This window comes from Entelurus aequoreus, linkage group LG17 (genome assembly GCF_033978785.1).
Source record: "Entelurus aequoreus isolate RoL-2023_Sb linkage group LG17, RoL_Eaeq_v1.1, whole genome shotgun sequence".
Taxonomy (NCBI): domain Eukaryota; kingdom Metazoa; phylum Chordata; class Actinopteri; order Syngnathiformes; family Syngnathidae; genus Entelurus; species Entelurus aequoreus.
This window is the reverse complement of record NC_084747.1, coordinates 30,027,780-30,054,442: the sequence shown is the minus strand read 5'-3', so window position 1 is coordinate 30,054,442 and position 26,663 is coordinate 30,027,780. Positions and strand designations below refer to the sequence as shown.

The window sequence follows — 26,663 nt, the reverse complement described above, 5'->3', positions numbered from 1 at the left end:
AGTGGGCTTTCTAACAAGGTTTGTGTCATGTTTGTCATCAAACAAAAAACCTACTAAAACAACAACAAAAATTTCCCCCATCTTTTTCCATTTTCAATTATTTTTAAAAAATGCTCCAGGGAGACACTAGGGCGGCACTAAAGAGCCGCTTGCGGCTCGAAAGCCGTGGGTTGCTGACCCCTGGACTAGACTCATCGCAACGTTCACTATTTCCTTCAACAACAACTCACAGCAGACTTTCCGAGAGACAACAAACATAATAAAATAATCACCTACTGTACAATGTCTGCTCTCACTGGTATGCAGGTGGGCGGTATAGCTCGGTTGGTAGAGTGGCCGTGCCATCAACCTGAGGGTTGCAGGTTCGATCCCCGCTTCCGCCATCCTAGTCACTGCCGTTGTGTCCTTGGGCAAGACACTTTACCCACCTGCTCCCAGTGCCACCCACACTGGTTTAAATGTAACTTAGATATTGGGTTTTCACTATGTAAAGCGCTTTGAGTCACTAGAGAAAAGCGCTATATAAATATAATTCACTTCACTTCACTTCAGACTGTTAGGATGTCTGTATCTTCCCGTTTGGATGATGAATGAAAAAGGTGCCGCAAACGAGTTTCTTTTCGCGTCTTTTTCGTCATCTCTGGGTCTAGTCAAAGTTCACCAACTTCTCGGTTTATGTCCACAACCTTTTATATCTTATATTCCATAATTAACTTTCACCAACTCAGAGGCGATGCAGCAGCTCATTGCGTCAATATAGTAGCATAAGCTAGTTAGCTCAATGTGCTGCTAAAAGTACCATGTTTTCCTGACTACGGAACGCACCGCTACTTAAGCCGAACCCGGCAAATTTTGGAATGGGGAAAAATATTTTTTCCATTTATAAGCCACACTGAACTATAAGCCGCAGATATATACATTGTGAAATTAGTTATTTACACATAAATATTTTGTAAATGTTTATTTACATACCTTAATTGTTTCCAAACGGTGTCTGTAACACGGCAGTAAAACGGGGGTTCAAACAAAACAGAAGTCATTGTCATGCACTCACTAGCTGCGGAAGCTAGCTCTCCAATCAGCTAAACAGACTCAGTAACTCCACGGTGACGTTTTGGTAAATTTACGAAACTGAAACAACACAGAAAGAATGCCATTGTAGGTTAATAATACTAAAACAGACACTCGTAAACGTGTTGGCACATTAGCTAATGCTAGCGACGCTAGCTTAATTACATTACGATAGCACGTACAAATATATAACTCCACTGTGACGTTTTGGTGAATTTACTGAGGAACCTCAAAAGAGACAAGCGGTAGAAAATGGATGGATGGAATTTGTGAAACTGGAACAATACAAAAATAACTCCATTGTAATTTAATAACACTAACACAGACACTCGTAAACGTGGTAGCATACTAGCCAAAATTAACGACGCTAGCTACGATTGCACGTACAAATATGCATGAAAACACTCCTGCAGACATCACACATGGGACGGTTCGGTAAGTAAGAATTGTTTTAGTTATATTGTAAATCTTACAAACGTTGCTTGGAGTGATGAAGGAAAAAAAATCCATACGAGTAGAAACGGTTAGAAGACGGAATGGCATTTGCACCAAACGGGAAACGCCGTATGTAGACATTCCCCCGGCAGAACCTGCAATGAGCTAACTTGTCCAGAAGATGGCGCCACATAGCACAAACAATAACAACATTTCAGTGTCTTTTCACATTATTAATGAAAACTATTTGCTTCATGGCCGTCAGCAAAAAAAAAAACATAAACTAGCCGCACCGTGTTATACGCCGCAGGGTTCAAAGCGTGGGGGGAAAAAAAGTTGTGTTCTTGTCTCTCATAAGGATTGTGAATTTTAAGCAAAATTTCCCCCCAAAAAAGTGCAATTCCTCTCAAGGACAAAATGGAACATACTGTATTTTGTAACGTAACCGTGAGGATGGCTACGTCGACCGCACGGATGTATGGTAATAAACATTATCCATCGTCATAGGAATCTACATAGCTGTCTATTTTTTGTTTCCTCCCCCTGCCACATGTCACGGATTCCCACCAGGACGACATGCCGATCCGAAGGGGCCGCCAGAAAACCACGCGCAAGAGAGAGGAGGAGGTGGACATCGATCTGGACGACCCAGAAATCAACCACTTCCCTTTCCCCTTCCACGAGCTGATGGTGTGGGCCGTCCTGATGAAGCGCCAGAAGATGGCGCTGTTCTTCTGGCAGCACGGCGAAGAGGCCATGGCCAAGGCCCTGGTCGCGTGCAAACTGTGCAAGGCCATGGCCCACGAAGCGTCCGAGAATGACATGGTGGACGACATCTCGCAGGAGCTCAACCACAACTCCAGGTGGGCACGCGTCTTCCTGGGAAAATGACCCGGTTCCGATTTTACCCAGCTCCCGGGGGATAGAAGTGACATACATACAGAAATCTAATGACATGCATCATCGTTATTTAAGGACGTGCATTGGAGACGATGGTAATCATCTGGGGGCGGACATTCTGCTTACAGAAATAACTGTTAATTTAGAGGACATTTTGTAAAGTTGTAAAGAACATAATGTCATGGCTGTCTTGAGTTTCCAATCATTTCTACAACTCTTATTTTTTTGTGATAGAGTGATTGGAGCACATACTTGTTGGTCACAAAAAACATTCATGAAGTTTGGTTCTTTCATGAATTCATTATGGGTCTACTGAAAATGTGACCAAATCTGCTGGGTCAAAAGTATCACATGGACAAAGATAAGACCTTCTGGAGGTCAGGTGAAACAAAACTTGAGCTGTTTGGCCACAATACCCAGCAATATGTTTGGAGGAGAAAAGGTGAGGCCTTTAATCCCAGGAACAGCATGGTGGTGGTAGTATTATGCTATGGGCCTGTTTTGCTGCCAACGGAACTGGTGCTTTAAATAGGGACATTGAAAAAGGAGGATTACCTCCAAATTCTCCAGGACAACCTAAAATCATCAGCCCGGAGGTTGGCTCTTGGGCGCAGTTGAGTGTTCCAACAGGACAATGACTCCAAACACACGTCAAAAGGGGTAAAGGAATGGCTAAATCAGGCTAGAATGAAGGTTTTAGAATGGCCTTCCCAAAGTACTGACTTAAACGTGTGGACAATGCTGAAGAAACAAGTCCATATCAGAAAAATTTGGCTGAAGTGCACAAATTTTGTCAAGAGGAGTGGTCAAAAATTCAACCAGAAGCTTGTGGATGGCTACCAAAAGTGCCTTATTGCAGTGAAACTTGCCAAAGGACATGTAACCAAATATTAACATTGCTGTATGTATACTTTTGACCCAGCAGATTTGCTCACATTTTCAGTAGACCCATAATAAATTCATAAAAGAACCAAACTTCATGAATATTTTTTGTGACCAACAAGTATGTGCTCCAATCACTCTATCGCAAACAAATAAGAGTTGTAGAAATGATTGGAAACTCAAGACAGCCATGACGTTTTGTTCTTTACAAGTGTATGTCAACTTTTGATCGCGACTGTATCCAGCTAGCTAGCGAACTAGCTTTGCTAGTTTGCTAAGAATCGGGTTGAATTGAGAATATATTCTTAAAAAGATGTCATTTAGGCCATATCCGCGCTTACTTGCTGCGTGTTTCGTGGATGATGATGTAACCAGTTTTGAAAAGGTTTTACTTTAATGTATACACTAAATATGATATTGCAAGTATCGTGTTGAATCTAGAATCTGAATGGAATTTAATTGTGAGTCGTATCGATTAACTTCCCTCCTAGCTAGCCAGCTAGCAACCTCTTTAGTTAGCTAGCTAGTAAGATAGTTACAAGATTATATTACTATATGTATTCACATTCAAATTGCGATTCTTTATTACTCCAATTCCAATTTTAAAAATACAGCGTTTAGGCCACCCATGTTTACGAGCACAGGAGCATGTTCGGCAGCGCACAATCACGGAGTACTTACAAACAGACACAGTGTGTAGACAGAAAAGGGAGAACAGACGCATTTTGGCTTAAAAAGTAAAGATAAAGGTGAAGTTATAACACTGAAACGCCCTCAGGAAGAGGTGCTTTAAGACATGGCTAGCTAGCTAGCGGCTAAAGACCAGCCCCAGTCGGCAGTGTTTTGAGTTTTAGCTAATTCTAAATCACTAATCCTCACCTCCATGGTGACAAATAAAGTAAGTTTCTTACAAGTATCATCCCTGCAGGGCGAGGAACAGCTAAACATGCTTCACTACACACCGTAGCTCACCGGCGTCAAAATGTAAACAAACACCATTGGTGGATCTACACCTGGAATCCACTGTAATGTTATCAAGTACAGTACTAGTCGATACTACTATGATTACGTCAATATCTTTTGGCATCACAACATCTTTCGTTTTTTTTAAATGTGTATTATGTTTATAAACTCAGGAAATATGTCCCTGGACACGTGAGGACTTTGAATATGACCAATGTATGATCCTGTAACTACTTGGTATCGGATTGATACCCAAATTTGTGGTATCATCCAAAACTAATGTAAAGTATCAAACAACAGAAGAATAAGTGATTATTACATTTTAACAGAAGTGTAGATAGAACATTCTAAAAGAGACAATAAGAAGATATTAACAGTAAATGAACAAGTAGATTAATAATTCATGTTCTACCACTTGTCCTTAATAATGTTGACAAAATAATAGAATGATTAATGATACAGGCAGCACGGTGGAACAGGGGTTAGGGCATGTGCCTCACAATACGAAGGTCCTGAGTTCAATCCCGGGCTCGGGAACTTTCTGTGTGGAGTTTGCATGTTCTCCCCGTGACTGTGTGGGTTCCCTCCAGGTACTCCGGCTTCCTCCCACCTCCAAAGACATGCACCTGGGTATAGGTTGATTGGCAACACTAAATTGGCCCTAGTGTGTGAATGTGAGTGTGAATGTTGTCTGTCTATCTGTGTTGGCCCTGCGATGAGGTGGCGACTTGTCCAGGGTGTACCCCGCCTCCTTCCGCCCGAATGCACCTGAGATAGGCTCCAGCACCTCCAGCAAACCCCGAAAGGGACAAGCGGTAGAAAATGGATGGATGGATGGATAAATGATACAATATGTTACTGCATACGTCAGCAGCTAAATTAGGAGACTTTGTTTGTTTACTTACTAGTAAAAGACAAGTTGTCTTGTATGTTCACTATTTTATTTAAGGACAAACTTGCAATAAGAAACATATGTTTAATGTACCCTGAGATTTTTTGTTAAAATAAAGCCAATAATGCCTTTTTTTTGTGAAAAGTATCAAAATCATTTTTTGGTATCGGGACAACACGAATTACTACATACATTCTCAGGAAGTTTTATTGGGTACACTTAAAGGCCTACTGAAATGATTTTTTTTATTTAAACAAGGATAGCAGATCCATTGTATGTGTCATACATTTCGCAATATTGCCATATTTTTGCTGAAAGGATTTAGTAGAGAACAACGACGATAAAGTTCGCAACTTTTGGTCGCTGATAAAAAAAAGCCTTGCCTGTACCGGAAGTAGCGTGACATCACAGGTTGAAAGGCTCCTCACATTTCCCCATTGTTTACACCAGCAGCGAGAGCGATTCGAACCGAGAAAGCGACGATTACCCCATTAATTTGAGCGAAGATGAAAGATTCGTGGATGAGGAACGTGAGAGTGAAGGACTAGAGTGCAGTGCAGGACGTATCTTTTTTCGCTCGGACCGTAACTTAGGTACAAGGGTTCATTGGATTCCACACTTTCTCCTTTTTCTATTGTGGATCACGGATTTGTATTTTAAACCACCTCGGATACTATATCCTCTTGAAAATGAGAGTCGAGAACGCGAAATGGACATTCACAGCGACTTTTATCTCCACGACAATACATCGGTGAAGCACTTTAACTAAGGAGCTAACGTGATAGCATCGTGCTTAACTGCATATAGAAACAGGCGAAATAAGCCCCTGACTGGAAGGATAGACAGAAGATCAACAATACTACCAAACTCTGGACCTGTAACCACACGGTTAATGCGGTACCGCCTGGCGAAGCCTAGCAATGCTGTTGCTAACGACGCCATTGAAGCTAACTTAGCCTAGTGGTTAGAGTGTCCGCCCTGAGATCGGTAGGTTGTGAGTTCAAACCCCGGCCGGGTCATACCAAAGACTATAAAATGGGACCCATTACCTCCCTGCTTGGCACTCAGCATCAAGGGTTGGAATTGGGGGTTAAATCACCAAAAAACAATTCCTGCTGCCCACTGCTCCCCTCACCTCCCAGGGGGTGATCAAGGGGATGGGTCAAATGCAGAGGACAAATTTCACCACACCTAGTGTGTGTGTGACAATCATTGGTACTTTAACTTAACTTTAATACTATATACTCTTGAAAATGAGAGTCGAGAACGCGAAATGGACATTCACAGTGACTTTTATCTCCACGACAATACATCGGTGAAGCACTTTAGCTATGGAGCTAACGTAATAGCATCGTGCTTAAATGCAGATAGAAACAAAAGAAATAAGCCCCTGACTGGAAGGATAGACAGAAGATCAACAATACTACCAAACTCTGGACCTGTAACCACACGGTTAATGCGGTACCGCCTGGCGAAGCCTAGCAATGCTGTTGCTAACGACGCCATTGAAGCTAACTTAGCCTAGTGGTTAGAGTGTCCGCCCTGAGATCGGTAGGTTGTGAGTTCAAACCCCGGCCGGGTCATACCAAAGACTATAAAATGGGACCCATTACCTCCCTGCTTGGCACTCAGCATCAAGGGTTGGAATTGGGGGTTAAATCACCAAAAAACAATTCCTGCTGCCCACTGCTCCCCTCACCTCCCAGGGGGTGATCAAGGGGATGGGTCAAATGCAGAGGACAAATTTCACCACACCTAGTGTGTGTGTGACAATCATTGGTACTTTAACTTAACTTTAATACTATATACTCTTGAAAATGAGAGTCGAGAACGCGAAATGGACATTCACAGTGACTTTTATCTCCACGACAATACATCGGTGAAGCACTTTAGCTATGGAGCTAACGTAATAGCATCGTGCTTAAATGCAGATAGAAACAAAAGAAATAAGCCCCTGACTGGAAGGATAGACAGAAAATCAACAATACTACTATCAGGAGACACCGAACCAAACACTGGACCTGTAACCACACGGTTAATGCTGTGCCGCCTGTCGAAGCCTAACAATGCTGTTGCTAATGACGCCATTGAAGCTAACTTAGCTACAGGACCTCGTCAGAGCTATGATAAAAACATTAGCGCTCCACCTACGCCAGCCCTCATCTGCTCATCAACACCCGTGCTCACCTGCGTTCCAGCGATCGACGGCGCGACGAAGGACTTCACCCGATCATCGATGCGGTCGGCGGCTAGCGTCGGATAGCGCGTCTGCTATCCAACTCAAAGTCCTCCTGGTTGTGTTGCTGCAGCCGGCCGCTAATACACTGATCCCACCTACAGCTTTCTTCTTTGCAGTCTTCATTGTTCATTAAACAAATTGCAAAAGATTCACCAACACAGATGTCCAGAATACTGTAGAATTTTGCGATGAATACAGAGCTGTTTGTATTGGGATACAATGTGTCCCAATACTTCCGGTTCAACCATTGACGTCACGCGCAAACGTCATCATATCGAAACGTTTTCAGCCGGAAGTTTGCCTGGAAATTTAAAATTGCACTTTATAACTTAACCCGGCCGTATTGGCATGTGTTGCAATGTTAAGATTTCATCATTGATATATAAACTATCAGACTGCGTGGTCGGTAGTAGTGGGTTTCAGTAGGCCTTTAAACACCATTACAATGTTTATTAGTGTGGTTTTAGTGTGTCAAAAAAAGTGTGTGGTGTAGAAATCGCCACCGTTTATTTAAGATCGCGTGTAACTAGGGTAGCACCACAATACAGCGAACACCGATGTCGTACAACAGAATACGTGTGCGTCTATCCACTCCAGCCATTTCAAATTGGAAGTGTCCATGTGCAAATCTAATTTAGACTTTCCAGCAGATGGCCAGCGATGCCTGGACCAGGTTCATGTAATCCTTACATGTTGAGCACAAGGCGCACTGCTCCCTCTGTTCATGTCTTTCTGTTTATGTCCTGCATACTGTCTCCCAGAGAGTTTGGCCAGCTGGCAGTGGAACTTCTGGACCAGTCCTATAAACAGGACGAGCAGATGGCCATGAAGCTCCTGACTTATGAGCTGAAGAACTGGAGCAACGCCACCTGCCTGCAGCTGGCGGTAGCGGCCAAGCATCGAGATTTCATCGCGCACACCTGCAGCCAGATGCTGCTGACCGACATGTGGATGGGGCGACTGCGGATGCGCAAGAACTCAGGACTGAAGGTACAGCAAGTGGGGGGTTTGAATGTATTTGAATATTAGAGTATTTTAGTTACATGTTTTTTTTTTCAAGTCAAAGCTATTTGGTAATATTTGTATAGTGGAACGTTGATTTACGAACTTAATTGGTGCTTGGACAGGGTTTGTAAATGGAAAATGTCAATGTTGAAGCAATTTATCTATATGAAACAATGTACAGTTGTGGTCAAAAGTTTACATACACTTGTAAAGAACATAATGTCATGGCTGTCTTGAGTTTCCAATCATTTCTACAAATCTTATTTTTTTGTGATAGAGTGATTGGAGCACATACTTGTTGGTCACAAAAAACATTCACGAAGTTTGGTTCTTTTATGAATTTATTATGGGTCTACTGAAAATGTGAGCAAATCTGCTGGGTCAAAAGTATACATACAGCAATGTTAATATTTGGTTACATGTCCCTTGGCAAGTTTCACTGCAATAAGGTGCTTTTGGTAGCCATCCACAAGCTTCTGGTTGAATTTTTGATCACTCCTCTTGAAAGCAACAACCAGCTTTACACTAAAATTAACTTGATATCAAATGGAAGCAACATCACACAGCAAACGCAAGAACACACACTGATACACACACTACTATTACGGGGGAATAATGAACAAGAAATCATAGATTAAAGTTAAAGTTAAAGTACCAATGATTGTCACACACACACTAGGTGTGATGAAATGTGTCCTCTGCATTTGACCCATCCCTTTGTTCACCCCCTGGGAGGTGAGGGGAGCAGTGAGCAGCAGCGATGGCCGTGCCCGGGAATAATTTTTGGTGATTTAACCCCCAATTCCAACCCTTGATGCTGAGTGCCAAGCAGGGAGGTAATGGGTCTCATTTTTATAGTCTTTGGTGTGACTCGGCCGGGGTTTGAACTCTCAACCTACCGATCTCAGGGCGGACACTCTAACCACTAAAGTGACAAGCTTGGGATCCTACAATACCTCGTTTGTGGACAAGAAGATAAGAAAGCCATCTGAGCACATGTAGCTTTTTGTTGTATACACAAGAGGTAACATAATCCAGGAAAATGATTCAACAAAGCTACCGTCCCACAAGAGCAAACAAACACAGCTGCGCTAATGCTGCTCTGTCTGGCTCTCTCTTCCCGCCTTTTAGTGGCCCACACCCACACTCTGCTTTCATGAAACGTTTTTCAACTACATATGCCAGATATTTTAGTTTTTTTTAAAGAAACACAACAATTACTTTTACAAATAATTAATTACAATTATCAAAGAGTAATTATGTTACTAATTCAATGACTTTTTTGGAAAAGTAACAACTAACTATAATTTAAGCATTCACACACCATTTTGAAACCAGGATGAGATCATACAAGAAAGGTGAAATAATTCTAGATAGCATAGTAGAAAGTTACGTATACGTTTCGCTTTTAGCAACTCATTGCACATAACTAGGGTGCATTCAAGGACCCTTGATTTAAGTTAGAAACTAGTTGTTGAAGACAGGGGGAGGCTTAAACCCCGACAAATGGTAATCCAATGTGTATCAACTAATCTCTACTTACAATACGAAGTACTGAGAAACTTTTTTTTAAATAATTTATCAGTGGATTATGATTCAAAGAGTGGGGTGGGCCTCAGGGTGCTCATTGTAGCTAATAAACCTGACTTCCTCATTTTAATAATAAAACACAAAGAGCACAAATAAATGTATTTATTTTTATTTTGTAGGTTAAAGTGTTTTAAAGTGTTTGGTTAATGTTGCTGATCATATTGAATTCATACTATTTTTTTTTTTTTCATTATCAAATGGTTCAGGTCGGTCAGAAAATGGTTATAGTTTAAATAAGGATTGGCAAAGCTAAGAAAGAGCCTAGCGTGGAAGCTAACATACAAACAGGAATCAAAACTGTAGCCGTCGTTAACCGTTGCGTGATGAAAACAAGGCAGCCAGACTGATTGTGGAAAGAAACAGGAATAAATAGCTCTCTGATTAGTGCCCAGGAACAGGTGAGCGTCCCGAACACTAATCAGAGGCAGGTGGAACTAATCTGCAGTCTTGACAACTTAAACACAAACCCAGGGGTGCAGAAAACAGAACTGAGGTAGTCAAAACTAACAGAACAAAACATGATCCGGGCAACGTATGTATATTGTATATTTTTATTCTTTTTAAAGGCCTACTGAAATGAAATTTTCTTATTTAAACGGGAATAGCAGGTTCTTTCTATGTGTCATACTTGATCATTTCGCAATATTGCCATATTTTTGCTGAAAGGATTTAGTGGAGAACATCGACGATAAAGTTTGCAACTTTTGGTCGCTGATAAAAAAGCCTTGCCTGTACCGGAAGTAGCGTGACGTCACAGGTTGTGGAGCGCCTCACATCTGCACATTGTTTACAATCATGGCCAGCAACAGGGAGAGCGATTCGGACCAAGAAAACGACGATTACCCCATTAATTTGAGCGAGGATGAAAGATTTGTGGATGAGGAAAGTGAGAGTGAAGGACTAGAGGGCAGTGGAAGCGATTCAGATAGGGAAGATGCTGTGAGAGGCGGGTGGGACCTGATATTCAGCTGGGAATGACTAAAACATTAAATAAACACAAGACATATATATACTCTATTAGCCACAACACAACCAGGCTTGTATTTAATATGCCACCAATTAATCCGCATAACAAACACCTCCCCCCTCCCGTCCATATAACCCACCAATACAACTCAAACACCCGCACAACACACTCAATCCCACAGCCCAAAGTACCGTTCACCTCCGTAAAGTTCATACAGCACATATATTTCCCCAAAGTTACGTACGTGACATGCACATAGCGGCACGCACGTATGGGCAAGCGATCAAATGTTTGGAAGCCAAAGCTGCGTACTCACGGTAGCGCGTCTGCTATCCAACTCAAAGTCCTCCTGGTTGTGTTGGTGCAGCCAGCCGCTAATACACCGATCCCACCTACAGCTTTCTTCTTTGCTGTCTTCATTGTTCATTAAACAAATTGCAAAAGATTCACCAACACAGATGTCCAGAATACTGTGGAATTTTGCGATGAAAACAGACGACTTAATAGCTGGCCACAATGCTGTCCCAATATGTCCGCACAATCCGTGACGTCACGCGCAAACGTCATCATACCGAGACGTTTTCAGCAGAATATTTCGCGGGAAATTTAAAATTGCACTTTACTAATCTAACCCGGCCGTATTGGCATGTGTTGCAATGTTGAAATTTCATCATTGATATATAAACTATCCTACTGCGTGGTCGGTAGTAGTGGGTTTCAGTAGGCCTTTAAGAGGGGCATTTTTTGCCATTGTCATTGAACTTTCACAATCTTTTTTTTTTGTTGTTGTATCTTAACATTTACGACGTGTTTTTTTCTCATTTATTTTCTTATAATGACGGTAACAATAATGGACAATTGAATTCCCATGAGGGTGAAAGTTCAGCGCATCACTTCAGAGATTAATGAGACCGATCACCCAGAAGCCAGAAACATCCGCCATCACTTGTGTCGGTTGAAGTCTACCAATCATCGTCTGAAGCCAACGGGAACAGAGGAGCTGACCTTAATTACTAGAAAAACCTTGAAAATGTGTCCCACATATTCTACCTTTTAGGCTCGAGCCTTTAGGACACATTTTTCAGCGTACAGCAGCGTCAGATGTGTCAGTGTCTGCTCAATAATCAGCTCTCTTACAGTGCCTATATTGCTCACGGATGAAATACACTTGGGAGGGTGAGGTATTTTCTCAGTAAAATGTAATTTCCCGACTTCATGTGCCGGGGAGGTTAAGGTAGATTAGAGAGGTCGCACTCATTTATAACTGCCAGTTGGCATGTGGGGCTGCCGGCGGTGCAGTCAGTGGGCGGGTGGCCACTCAGCAGGGGGTGAGAGGAGGTCACACGAAATAGAGAGTGAGACAAGTTAGCCTCTCCCCGCAGAGCGCTTTAAGTCTTCCTTGACCTTTTGGAGACAGCGGAGCGTGTTTGGGTCGAGGCTAGATGCCGCTGAGCCTGGCGAGACGGAATGCCAGCGAGCGTTGCCACAAGTTGAACAAACAGGATCTTATGCCCTCGGGATGACGTACAGCAAATAACACTGTCCAAATAATGTCACAACAATATGCGTGACACATAAGGACTGTTCGCATCTATTCCCAACATTGTAGCCCATCATGGTATCGTCACTGCAGGCTGTGAGTGGACTATGAATCACTGACATGAGAATGTTGATTTTAATGGACGGATTCTTTGGATGCTTTTGATTGATGTGGAGGGCAACGCACTGGAGTTTGTATTGTCTCCTGGGCACAGAACATTAAAGGGGACAGATTATGGAACAATAACTTGTTAAAGGCCTACTGAAATGATTTTTTTTTATTTAAACGGGGATAGCAGATCCATTCTATGTGTCATACTTGATCATTTCGCGATATTGCCATATTTTTGCTGAAAGGATTTAGTAGAGAACATCGACGATAAAGTTCGCAACTTTTGGTCGCTGATAAAAAAAAAGCCTTGCCTGTACCGGAAGTAGCGTGACGTCACAGGTTGAAAGGCTCCTCCCATTTCCCCATTGTTTACACCAGCAGCGAGAGCGATTCGGACTGAGAAAGCGACGATTACCCCATTAATTTGAGCGAGGATGAAAGATTCGTGGATGAGGATCGTGAGAGTGAAGGACTAGAGTGCAGTGCAGGACGTATCTTTTTTCGCTCTGACCGTAACTTAGGTAAAAGGGCTCATTGGATTCCACACTTTCTCCTTTTTCTATTGTGGATCACGGATTTGTATTTTAAACCACCTCGGATACTATATTCTCTTGAAAATGAGAGTCGAGAACGCGAAATGGACATTCACAGTGACTTTTATCTCCACGACAATACATCGGTGAAGCACTTTAGCTATGGAGCTAACGTGATAGCACCGTGCTTAAATGCAGATAGAAACAAAAGAAATAAGCCCCTGACTGGAAGGATAGACAGAAGATCAACAATACTACTATCAGGAGACACCGAACCAAACACTGGACCTGTAACTACACGGTTAATGCTGTGCCGCCTGTCGAAGCCTAGCAATGCTGTTGCTAACGACGCCATTGAAGCTACCTTAGCTACGGGACCTCGTCAGAGCTATGATAAAAACATTAGCGCTCCACCTACGCCAGCCCTCATCTGCTCATCAACACCCGTGCTCACCTGCGTTCCAGCGATCGACGGCACGAGGAAGGACTTCACCCGATCATCGATGCGGTCGGCGGCTAGCGTCGGCTAGCGTCGGCTAGCGTCGGATAGCGCGTCTGCAATCCAAGTTAAAGTCCTCCTGGTTGTGTTGCTGCAGCCAGCCGCTAATACACCGATCCCACCTACAACTTTCTTCTTTGCAGTCTCCATTGTTCATTAAACAAATTGCAAAAGATTCACCAACACAGATGTCCAGAATACTGTGGAATTTTGCGATGAAAACAGAGCTGTTTGTATTGAGATACAATGTGTCCGAATACTTCCGTTTCAACCATTGACGTCATGCGCAAACGTCATCATACATAGACGTTTTCAACCGGAAGTTTCGCGGGAAATTTAAAATTGCACTTTATAAGTTAACCCGGCCGCATTGGCATGTGTTGCAATGTTAAGATTTCATCATTGATATATAAACTATCAGACTGCGTGGTCGGTAGTAGTGGCTTTCAGTAGGCCTTTAAGTGTCTGTGAGAAGGAGAGACAGGAAAGAGTGAGAAACGCATGCAGTTTAATGCCCCGCAGGTAAAAGCAACTGCATGAGGACGTATACTCGAATATCACGATATAGTCATTTTCTATATCGCACAGAGACAAACCCGCGATATATCGAGTCTCTGTTGTGCCTTTTTGGCCAGTCCTGAAGTGTTGACAGTCCATGTGAGGTCTTTTGAGGTGTATGTTCCCAGGAACTTGAAGGAAGCTCCATTTACCACAAGGGGAGCATATTCCCCTCTCTGTCTCCTACAATGACCATCTTTGTTCTTTGTTAAAGTTCAAGTAAAAATGATTGTCACACACACACTAGGTGTGGCGAAATTATTGACCCATCACCCTAGATCACCGCCTGGCCGCGGCCGGGAATCATTTTTGGTGATTTAACCCCCAATTCCAACCCTTGATGCTGAGCGCCAAGCAGGGAGGTAATGGGTCCCATTTTTATAGTCTTTGGTATGACTCGGCCGGGGTTTGAACTCACAACCTACCGATCTCAGGGCGGACACTCTAACCACTAGGCCACTGAGTAGGTGGTGATGTATCTTCTGTTTCAGAGGGTGTGGCTTCTCCATGGTATACCACAACTTGCTGCTGGCACCAAGTGACCATTAAGAAAAACGATGGATCAGCGTTAGTTTGTTCAGACGCTTACAAAAGATCCCTTTAAGCTAAGTACGCGTCTAAGCGAGTGGGTCTGTACATTCCAAAAAAAACAAAAACCCGTTAATATTCACTATAAAAGCAATCAATTCTCAACAACGCTTACGGCAAAGCCCCATTACACTTCAATCTATCATCTTCTCTTTTGTCCATTAGGTTGACCATTAAGTGTGCATTAAAGTCTTTTAAGCATACTGTATTTTCATGGCAAACTGTTTATGACAGTTTAAATCAGGGGTCCCCAAACTACGGCCCGCGGGCCGGATACGGCCCCCCAGTGTCCAAAATCCGGCCCGCGGGAAGTCCCAAGTTAAAAAAAAAATATATATATATATATATATATTTATTTATTTATTTTTTTGTATTATTATTTTTTTTTTTAATTTGTCCTTACTAGTCCATTTTCTACCGTCTCCTAGCCACTCAGGCAAATCATATTGTCTAAAAATGCATTTTACCATCGATAACGTGACATGCAGCAAGTGCGCTCTTTAAGTCAATTAGTGCGCGAGGAATATATATGTATGAATACATACCGGTGTGTATATATATATATATAGACGCATATACATATATATACAGTGTATACTGTATATACATATATATATACATAGACATATACATATACATAGACATATACATACAGTATATACACACACATATATACACATTTACATATACATAAACATATATACACACACACACATTTACATATATATATATATATATATATATATATATATATATATATATATATATATATATATATATATATATATATATATATATATATATAGCGCGGCCCCCAGCCAAATAGTTTTACCCCAATGCGGCCCCGGAGTCAAAAAGTTTGGGGACCCCTGGTTTAAATCATGTGACTATCACATTCACTGATCAGTAGTGTTGTAACGATACCAATATATTGGTATCGTTATTATTATTATTATTAATTATTTATTAATTATTATTATTAATTATTTCGATACTTTTCGGTACTTTCAAGTTTCAAGTTTTATTCGTCACACGCAGAGTACACCACAGTGAAATGCTTTTTTCCATGCTCTTCAGATATTGCGTACAGTGGGATCCAAACACTAGTTACGGAATGTAATACGCTAAATACAAATACTTTTCGGTACTTTTCTAAATAAAGGGGACCACCAAAATTGCATTATTGGCCTTATTTTAACAAAAAAATATTAGGGTACATTAAACATATGTTTCTTTTTGCAGTCCTTAAATAAAATACTGAACATACTAGACAACTTGTCTTTTAGTAGTAAGTAAACAAACAAAGGCTCCTAATTTAGCTGCTGACATATGCAGTAACATATTGTGTCATCTTCCATTCTATTATTTTGTCAACATTATTAAGGACAAGTGGTAGAAAATTAATTATTTTTCTACTTGTTCATTTACTGTTAATATTTGCTTACTTTCTCTTTTAACATGTTCTATCTACACTTCTGTTAAAATGTAATAAACACTTATTCTTCTGTTGTTTGATACTTTACATTAGTTTTGGGTATCAATCCGATACCATTAGTTACAGGATCATACATTGGTCATATTCAAAGTCCTCATGTGTCCAGGGACATATTTCCTGAGTTTATAAAAATAATAACTAATAATAATAACTAATAATGACTACGTTCCCATCCTCACCTATGATCATGAGCTTTGGGTTATGACCGAAAGGACAAGATCACGGGTACAAGCGGCCAAAATGAGTTTCCTCCGCCGGGTGGCGGGTCTCTCCCTTAGAGATAGGGTGAGAAGCTCTGTCATCCGGGAGGAGCTCAAAGTAAAGCCACTGCTCCTCCACATCGAGAGGAGCCAGATGAGGTGGTTCGGGCATCTGGTCAGGATGCCACCCGAACGCCTCCCTAGGGAGGTGTTTAGGGCATGTCCGACCGGTAGGAGGCCACAGGGAAGACCCAGGACACGTTGGGAAGACTATGTCTCCCGGCTGGCCTGGGAACGCCTCGGGATCCCCCGGGAAGAGCTAGACAAAGTGGCTGGGGAGAGGGAAGTCTGGGCTTCCCTGCTTAGGCTGCTGCCCCCGCGACCCGACCTCGGATAAGCGGAAGAAGATGGATGGATGGATGGATAAAAATAACATAATTTTTTTTTTAAACGAAAGAAGATGTTGTGATGCCAAAAAAGATTGACGTAATCATAGTAGTATCGACTCGATACGTGCCTGTACTTGATATCATTACAGTGGATGTTCGGTGTAGATCTACCAGTGGCGTTTGTTTACATTTTGACGCCGGTGAGCTACGGTGTGTAGTGAAGCATGTTTAGCTATTCCTCGTCCTGCAGGGATGACACTTGTAAGAAACTTACTTTATTTGTCGCCATGGAGACGAGGATTAGTGATTTAGAAGTAGCTACAACACTGCAAAATCTCTTACCTTCCATAAACCACTAATTATGGTTCTTGGGCGCTTTTGTGTGTTTTCGTTACTTTTATTTTTCTTTTCGGGCCGTTTTGTGTTTGGCTTTGATCAGCGGAGCAGTAGACCTTTTGTTTACACCCGCGAGGAGCTGTTTGCGCTCTCCTTACCAGCGCTATGGGGAACGCGGCCGGACCTTCCCGTGGAAGTACGGAAAAAGCGCAGGGGACGCCGTGCCGGCATAAAGATGAAGGAGCGCAGAAGGACATTTAAGCCTGCAATCCCCTCTGTCCTCATGGGGAACGTGCGGTTTTTGGCGAACAAAATGGACGAATTGTTTGGGCTCGTCCGAACTCAAAAGGAGTACGCCGTGTGCAGCATCATGTGCTTTACGGAGACTTGGCTACACGCGGACTTCCCGGACCACAGCGCGTCTCTACCCGGCTTCACAACCTCACGGGCGGATAGAAGCACACTCCTGAGCGGTAAGAAAAAAGGCGGAGGGATTGCCATCTTGGTGAACGAGAGGTGGTGTAATCCTGCTCATATTACTGTAAAGGATTGTGTTTGTACGCCGGACATTGAACTTCTGGCTGTTGGAATTCGGCCATATTATTTGCCAAGGGAATTTACTTCTGTAGTCTTCATTGGAGTGTATGTTCCTCCTTCTGCTGACGAAACTGCTGCTTGTGACACCATTCACGCCGCTGTTGCTAAGCAACAGACCAAACATCCCGATGCCCTCATTCTCATTTCGGGTGACTTTAATCATGTTTCTCTGGACTCTATTTTACCCACTTTCCATCAATATGTACACTGTCCAACACGGGAAAATAAAACTCTGGACCTACTGTATGCTAATTCAAAAGATGCATACAGAGCCACTGCCCTGCCCCCCCTGGGATGGTCTGATCACAATCTGGTGCTTTTAACACCTCATTACGTTCCTGCTGTGAGGAGGCAGCCCATCTCAACTAAATCGGTGCAAATGAGAAGTATTGAGGCAGGCATAGCCTTACAAGACTGCTTTGAGACTACAGACTGGGAAGTACTGTGTAAGCCTCACGGGACAGATATCAACAAAATCACAGACTGCATCACTGACTACATCAATTTCTGTGAGGTCTCCATCATCCCGACAAAAACTGTCCACTGTTACCCAAATAACAAGCCCTGGATCACCAGCCAGCTAAAGGTGCTGCTAAATAAAAAGAAGCGAGCCTTCAGATCCGGTGATCGGGACGAGTTGAAGAGGATTCAGTGGCAGCTCAAAGTTAATCTTCAAGAAGGGAAAGATGCCTATAGAGGCTTTGCAGCTGACGTCATCAGCCACGTGACATTAGCTTGGCGGCCATCTTGCCGGTCACCAGTTCAGTGCCCGTCAACGACTCACACACGCTTTCTTGTTAGATCTGCTGCTATTTGAGCTTGGAACCGAAAGAGGCGATTTAAAAGAGGCGATTTCAGCCACTTCAGTCATTAAAGCCGAGTTTAGATATACTTTTCGAAACGAGTGACGTAAGCGCGCACCCGCGTCAGGGGGTGCATTCTACGACAGGGGTGCGTTTTCAGGAACAACACCTGAAACCTGCTGGGCTGTTGGATGTAGCAATAGACGAGGCGATAAACCAAATCTTAGCTTCTATAGATTCCCGGCAAACATCAAAAACGCGATAAATGGATTGCGGCGATTTGTCGTGAACGATGGAAACCTACGATGTACACAATATGCAATGAACACTTCATATCAGGTATGTAAACAAACTATTTACCCCTGATTTGTTTCACAAAATGTGAAACAATACAATATGGGATGATACAAAAATTATTGTTGAAAATGCTGGGTGCATTTTTAGAAAGGCAGCTTAACAATGTGAGTTTTCATTAGAATCACTTCCGTAGTTTTTTCACAATCACACTGTTACTGCCACGCGGATTTGTAAACAGACAGTAGGCTCTTCTGTGTGTGCTTTTTCCTTACCTTGGTCATGAGAAGAAATCGATTCTTGTTTGGAATCTGACATATCAGCCCATCATGCACAAAACCTGCTGTAAAATACTTGTAGGCATCCAGACTCTTGTATGCCTTAAGGTCCTTTCCAGTGCACGGAGATGGTGAATCGACGAGGTAATTATAAATGTCTGGATATGAGAGATCAGGCAGGTCGGCTGTTGCAAAATGCTCAGGTGATTTTAGCATGCTTCTCGGTAAAAGGTACGGATCTTACTTCTCTCGGTAACGTTTCTTGGACTCTTCATCCAAATGCACAACTTCATTGGATAGCAAATCAGCCATAATTCGGATGAAATCGGTGAAAATGTAGCGCAGAAATCAAACTGAATCTGTACGAACACGTAGGAACGAGCTGACCGGTTGACCGGCAAGATGGCGGCATAACACAAAGTCATGTGATAAAACCATGTGACTGCAAAGCCTCTATAGAAGGAAGCTTGAAGCTAAACTCCAACAAAACAACACTCGTGAGGTTTGGAAGGGTATGAAGGCCATCACAGGCTTCAACAATAAAGCCAAACTGCTGGATGGGGGTGCAGATAGAGGCAACGAGCTGAATTTGTTTTTCAACAGATTTAGCAACGCACCCCTTACTGGCCCTCCCCCCACTACTCCTGTTCTCACACCTCCACCTCCCTCTCCTTCTCTTTTACCTGCCACAGCCGTTTTTTCCCCCCTCTCCCCTCCCCCACTTCCACCCCCACTGAGAAAGCCAGCCCGGTGTGTCTGACACCTGGACTTGTAAGACGACAGCAGGAGAAAGTCAATCCAGCTAAGTCAGCAGGCCCTGACCGAGTCAACCCCTGGGTCCTGAAGACTTGCGCTGCTCAGCTAACTGGGATCCTGCACTCCATCTTCAACCTGAGTCTGAAGCTAGAACGGATACCAGTGCTATGGAAAACATCCTGCATAGTGCCGGTGCCCAAGAAGACCGTCCCATCGAGCTCAAATGACTTCAGACCTGTAGCCCTGACGTCCCAGGTCATGAAGGTCCTTGAGAGACTTGTGCTGGATCAGCTGAGGCCACTGGTGGCTCCTTCCCTGGATCCTCTACAGTTTGCATATCAGCCCCATGTAAGAGTGGACGATGCTGTTATCTACCTGCTGCATCGTGCTCACTCTCACCTGGATGGTGGGAAGGGCACTGTGAGGATCGTGTTTTTTGATTTCTCCAGTGCCTTTAACACTATTCAGCCAATTCTGATGAGTGACAAGTTGCTCAGGATGGGTGTCAGTTCATCCATTGTCTCCTGGATCACTGATTACTTGTCTGACAGGCCCCAGTTTGTGCGACTGGGGAGCTCCGTGTCAGATACTGTGGTCAGTGGTGTAGGTGCTCCACAGGGGACCGTCCTGTCTCCTTTCCTGTTCACCCTGTACACCTCAGACTTCCAGTATAGTTCCAGGTCCTGCCACCTGCAGAAATACTCTGACGACTCTGCTGTGGTCGGGTGTATCGGAGAGGGGCGGGCATTGGAGTACAGGACACTGATCGCTGACTTTGTGGAGTGGTCTCAGGCGAACCATCTGGTCCTTAATGTGGACAAGACCAAGGAGCTGGTCATCGACTTCAGGAAGAGAGTGACCCCGGTGGAGCCCATCAAGATCCAAGGCCGGGAGGTGGCAGTAGTGGAGCAGTACAAGTACCTGGGAGTCCACTTGAACAGCAGACTGGACTGGAAGGACAACTGCAAAGCTGTTTACAAGAAGGGCATGAGCAGACTCTTTTTCCTGAGGAAGCTTAGGTCATTCAATGTGTGCAGCAAGCTGTTATATTTTATCAGTCTGTTGTGGCCAGTGCACTGTACTTTGCAGTGGTTTGTTGGGGGAGCAGCACCAGCAAAAGGGACTCAAACCGGATTGATAATCTGATCCGGAAAGCCGGCCAAACTATTGGCACGCAATTGTAGGCGTTTGTGTCAGTGAGGGACAGGAGGTCACTGGACAAACTGCTGGCCATCATGGACAATCCTGCCCATCCACTCCACCTGACAATTAAGGGACAGCGGAGTTCATACTCCAACAGGCTCCTTCAACTTCCTTCCTGCACTGTGCGATTCAAGAACTCCTTCATTCCACACTCCATCCAGCTGTATAATCACTCGCCATACAGCAATAGATGACATCTGCCTATTACCTGACACCTGACATGTTAGCTACTTCTCTTTGTTTATAATGTCTATTTTCTATTTCCTGCTGGACCTACTCTCTATTTTATGCTGCTGCTGTCATATACACTGTATATACCGTAATATTGTACATGGTCATTGGTTTATATTGTATATATGTTATAGACATAATATAATATATCTGTATATAAATTACTCTGTACACATATTATGTATATATTGGTATATATGTTAGATTTTTTTTATAGCTATATTAGTGTGAATGTGTGTGAATGTTGTCTGTCTATCTGTGTTGGCCCTGCGATGAGATGGCGACTTGTCCAGGGTGTACCCCGCCTTCCGCCCGATTGTAGCTGAGATAGGCTCCAGCGCCCCCCGCGACCCCGAAGGGAATAAGCGGTAGAAAATGGATGGATGGATGGATAGTCTATTTATACCTGCATTGTCCTTTCCATCATTGTAACTGAGCTACTGTGTTGAACAATTTCCCTTGTGGATCATTAAAGTTTGTCTAAGTCTAAGTCTAAATGCGGATGGACGTTAGCCGCTAGCTAGCTAGCCATGTCTTAAAGCACCTCTTCCTGGGGGCGTTTCAGTGTTATAACTTCACCTTTATCTTTAGTTTTTAAGCCAAAATGCGTCCATTCTCCCTTTTCTGTCTACACACTGTGTCTGCTTGTAAGTACTCTGTGATTGTGCGCTGCCGAACATGCTCGTCTGCTCGTAAAGCAGCAATGTCACGACGTGACTTCGACGCGGGCGCAGGGGGGGTGCGGGACCGGTACGTTTCAGAGACGCTATAGTACCAAAAATGATTCATTAGTATCGCGGTACTTACTATACTAATATCGGTATACCGTACAACCCTACTGATCAGTTTTCATCATCAGTTCTCATGAAAGAGAACATCTTTATTATATCTGACTAGGGTTGTCAGAAATATCGACACTTGTTATTATCTTCAGTCCTGAATACTGCGTCGATTCTCGTATATCAGTACGGAGTCAGCGCTGAAGAACGCCTGCTGTCTTAAAAATAATCAAGCCAGTGTTTTCCACATATTTACTTATCCGTAGAAGCCCGTCACAAATGCGGATTTGGCGCTTCGGGTTCACCCTTGCTCATAAACAAATGATAATAGGAGTGTATCAGTGTAGGTGTGGCGTATCTCCGCTTCAGAACACATATTAGAGGAGGTACACAGTAAAAGTGAAAGAGAGGTGTATCTTGTGTCATGCATTTGTTTGGTATTCAAATACGAGTGGTCACGAAAGTATTCACCCCGCGAGTGAGAGCAGATGTCCGCCACCACAAGCCCCCAGGGAGTGTGCATTAACACATTATGCGGAACACCCCCGGAAGCGTGCGACACAATCGTTATCACTTCCAAAAGTCCTAAGGAAACACTTTGAACACCTGTAGTTTACTTATTTCGCCAGGAAGGCAAAGTGTTTGAATTTTGCTCACCGCAGCGCTTTTTTTTATGGGTAGTGGCACGTTTTAGCCATAAAAAAAATTAGAGCAAAAAGACATAACATAGTAAGACAAAGCTGAAATGTTGACACTGAATTAACAATAAAAACACAAAGACTTGTCTTTCAATATGACATAAACTTTTTTATTAAATGACATGACGTCACACTACCATCATACTGCAAGAAAATTAAGAGCAATATCTTTGAAGGCTCCACATCAAGGCTGTTCTTTTTAAAATGTAAAATAGTTGAATATTGTCGATATTTATGAGCATATTTATAAGCACAGTATTGTTTGTTTTGATGTACTGGGATGTTATAGAACACTGCTGTTCTTTTTTGAATGTATATATACCCTATTTTCCGGACTGTAGAGCGCACCGGTATATAAGCCGCACCCACTAAATTTTAAAAGAAAAAATATTATATTGTATCGTCCCGGAAGAGTTAGTACTGCAAGGGATTCTGGGTATTTGTTCTGTGGTGTTTATGTTGTGTTACGGTGCGGATGTTCTCCCGAAATGTGTTTGTCATTCTTGTTTGGTGTGGGTTCACAGTGTGGCGCATATTTGTAACAGTGTTAAACTTGTGTATACGGGCACCCTCAGTGTGACCTGTATGGCTGTTGACCAAGTATGCCTTGCATTAATTCGTGATGAGAACAGCCGGTAGATATTATGTGAATCGGACGGCACGCACGCAAAGGAAACGCCTTTAAGGTTTATTGGCACTCTGTACCTCTCCCTACGTCCGTGTACACAGCGGTGTTTTAAAACGTCATACATTTTACTTTTAGAAACCGATACCGATAATTATGTAGCCGATACCGATAATTTCTGATATTACATTTTAAAGCATTTATCGGCAGATAATATCGGGCTGCCGATATTATCGGACATCACCACAAAAAAGTGATCCACATATGCAAATTCAATACAAATACAAAATCAAGCATATTTATATTCAAATCTCAAAAATATATTTACAAATACACGTTTATTTATACAATTTCTTGATTTAGTTGTATGCCACATTTTTATATGTATACATTTTATTTGTATATATTTTCAAATCTCAAAAATATATTTACAAATACGTGTTTGTTAATACAAATTATTTATTTAATTGTATGTCACATTTTTATATTTATACATTTTATTTGTATATATTTTCAAATCTCAAAAATATATTTACAAATACGCGTTTATTTATACAAATGATTTATTTATTTGTATATCACATTTGTATTCGCATATGTATATTCATTAATATATGCATATGTATTAATATCATATTGATATATATAAGTTGATGTGAGACAATTCTACTACTTCCATACTTTTAGTTAATGCACCTTTTAACTATCATTTTTAATCCACTTTGTATCCTTTTTATGATGTTGCCCCTGTTGTTTTAAATTTAATTGTTGTTTTACTTCACCTATGTTTTGTACAGCGCTTTGTGATTTTATCTGTGATAAGCGCTTTATAAATTAAATTTACTTACCTACTTACTTACTTCACCTCCCCCCCACGCCCCCCCTCCCCGTAGGTGATCTTGGGTCTGCTCTTGCCGCCGTCCATCCTGAGCCTGGAGTTCAAGAACAAGGACGAGATGTCCTACATGCCCCAGGACCAGGAGGCCTACTTGCAGGAGAAGGAGGAAGAGGAGCCGGAGAAACCGGTCAAGGAGAAAGAGGAGGAAGACATGGAGTTCACAGTAAGGTCTTACTGTGAGGCGCAGTACAACTCCGTGGTGAGAGAACCCACCTCAGCCCTGCATCTCAGAACCCGTGCACATACGTTTGCGTCAGGCACTCACATGACCAAAAACACGAGCAGTGTGACTCTGCAGAGGCAATTTGTTAACGCGTCCTCACACAGTCGTCCAAACGCACACAACATGGCCAACCTTCCTGTTTCTCGTTGTCTAAGCCAAGACATGGACATGGTGGAGTTGTAGCGTCTCTTGTGGGTTTTCCTCGTGAATGTTTCTCCCTCCATCTCTCTCCTCCTCCGCCTTTCCCCCCCCTCTCCCTCTTGTTCTCCTTTTCCCTTTGAATCCCCCCATCCTCTGCACTCTCTTTCCCCTATCCCCCTTCTCTCCGGGATGAGGTACAGTACTTTGCCTGCTGACGCTCCTTCCCCTAACCGGTGATGGCTTGCTGCCACTCCGCATGTGGGCTGCCATACTTGCATTGATGTCTGCCGCTGCACATCTTAAATCATCCAGAGTCTCAGCACCCTCTTACCGCTGCAGATTCGCTTCATCGGCACAAAAGACTTGGATGCCCAGGCAGCACTTGGACTTGTTCCAGTTCAATCTAATCAGTTGAGGCGATATATCAGGATCCAGTTTGCTCGCTATAATCAAGAATGGAAATTGATTTGGAATTTGCAACCCGGATGTTATATCGTCCATTTAACTGATTGCATTGAAGTTGATCACCTTTCAGCACCACTCTAAATATGTTCCATCTGCAATGATCACAGTTAGCAAGTCGGCACAAAGCAACAGGCATTTGTACAAACAGGTTTTATCCGGCCCGCGGGATGAGTTCGCTAAGTATAAAAATGAGCCGAAATGTTGTATTGAAAGAAACTGCTGTTCTGCATGTGTCCACTAGATGTCGGAATAGCAATTGTTTGTATCTTTGTAGCTGATGCTACATATGTAAGAAAAATAAAAGCACATGATGTTAGTGCACCAGTCGAGGAAAATTAGCAAACTACATAAAAACAAAAAATATACTAATATATAAATAACAAATTATTTACTAGGATGACAGGGGATGCAAAACTATAAAAAAAAAATTTTAAAAAGTGCAATACATTTTCATAACATGGTCACTACTGCCTAGTTTCTCTTGTTATATTCTTATTTTTACTGTTACATTTTCATTCTTATTGTTCCTTTTTATTTTTATTCTTATTGTTATCTTTTCTATTTTATTTCCATTTATACCCCATTATTTATTTTTTACTTTTTAAATTCGTTCTCAATTCTGCACACTGCTGCTAGAATTAAAATTTTCCTGAGAGAACTCTCCTGAAGGAATCAATAAAGTACTATCTATCTATCTATCTATCTATCTATCTATCTATCTATCTATCTATCTATCTATCTATCTATCTATCCATCTATCTATCTATCTATCTATCTATCTATCTATCTATCTATCTAAATAACATCCTGTAATTTGATTTTGATATTATGTTTTTATCTTGATAGATTGAAAATTAACACCAATGAGTTGAGTGATGAACATGATCCCATAATTTGTTCAGAAAGTATAAATAACGACAAATCAAAATAGAATACTGTTTACCGCAACATGTAAGTCTAAAAAAAAAAACAACACAATTATAATTTGTACATTTTCAGAATGTGCTTGTTCTATTTTTAAACAAAGAAAACAATCTGAAGTTGTCTTTATTTTTAAGTTATTGTGTTGTGATTTTACCAGTTGGGAGTAGATGTTTCCCCATGTGGCCCCCGATCTAAAATGAGTTTGACTCCCCTGCTCTAAAAGCAAGGGGGTGTGGGCCTATATCCATATTTACACGTTTTGTAAACATCTATACTGTAAATGCTCTGTCATTATAGCTGGGATGTTTACCCTGATCCCCAAACTTTTTTGGCTGGTGGGGGCCACATTGGGTTGAAAGAATTTGACCAGGTGCCAGACTATCTTTCTGTGTGCATGTACCTTATTTTACGGACTATAGAGTGCACCGGTATATAAGCCACACCCAATAAATTTTAGAACAAAAAATATTCCATATAATAGCCGCACCGGACTATAAACCGCAGATATATATGTTGTGAAATGAGTTATTTACGCAGAAAGGTTTTGCAAATGTT

The 26,663-nt window shown here is 42.3% G+C and overlaps 1 protein-coding gene across 8 annotated transcripts in view; it reads left to right on the top strand.

Moving 5' to 3' along the window:
• Positions 1-26,663, top strand: part of trpm3 (transient receptor potential cation channel, subfamily M, member 3) — a 514,307-nt gene that overhangs the window by 419,223 nt on the left and 68,421 nt on the right. For 4 of the 8 annotated variants that reach the window (XM_062025461.1, XM_062025460.1, XM_062025464.1 and 1 more), the window contains 3 exons: positions 2,077-2,369; positions 8,144-8,372; positions 24,351-24,518. In XM_062025461.1, coding sequence (XP_061881445.1) covers positions 2,077-2,369; positions 8,144-8,372; positions 24,351-24,518 — 690 coding nt within the window. Of the gene's footprint in view, positions 1-2,076; positions 2,370-8,143; positions 8,373-24,350; positions 24,555-26,663 lie in introns of all 8 variants that reach the window. The other 4 variants (XM_062025459.1, XM_062025458.1, XM_062025465.1 and 1 more) reach the window with 1 other exon arrangement.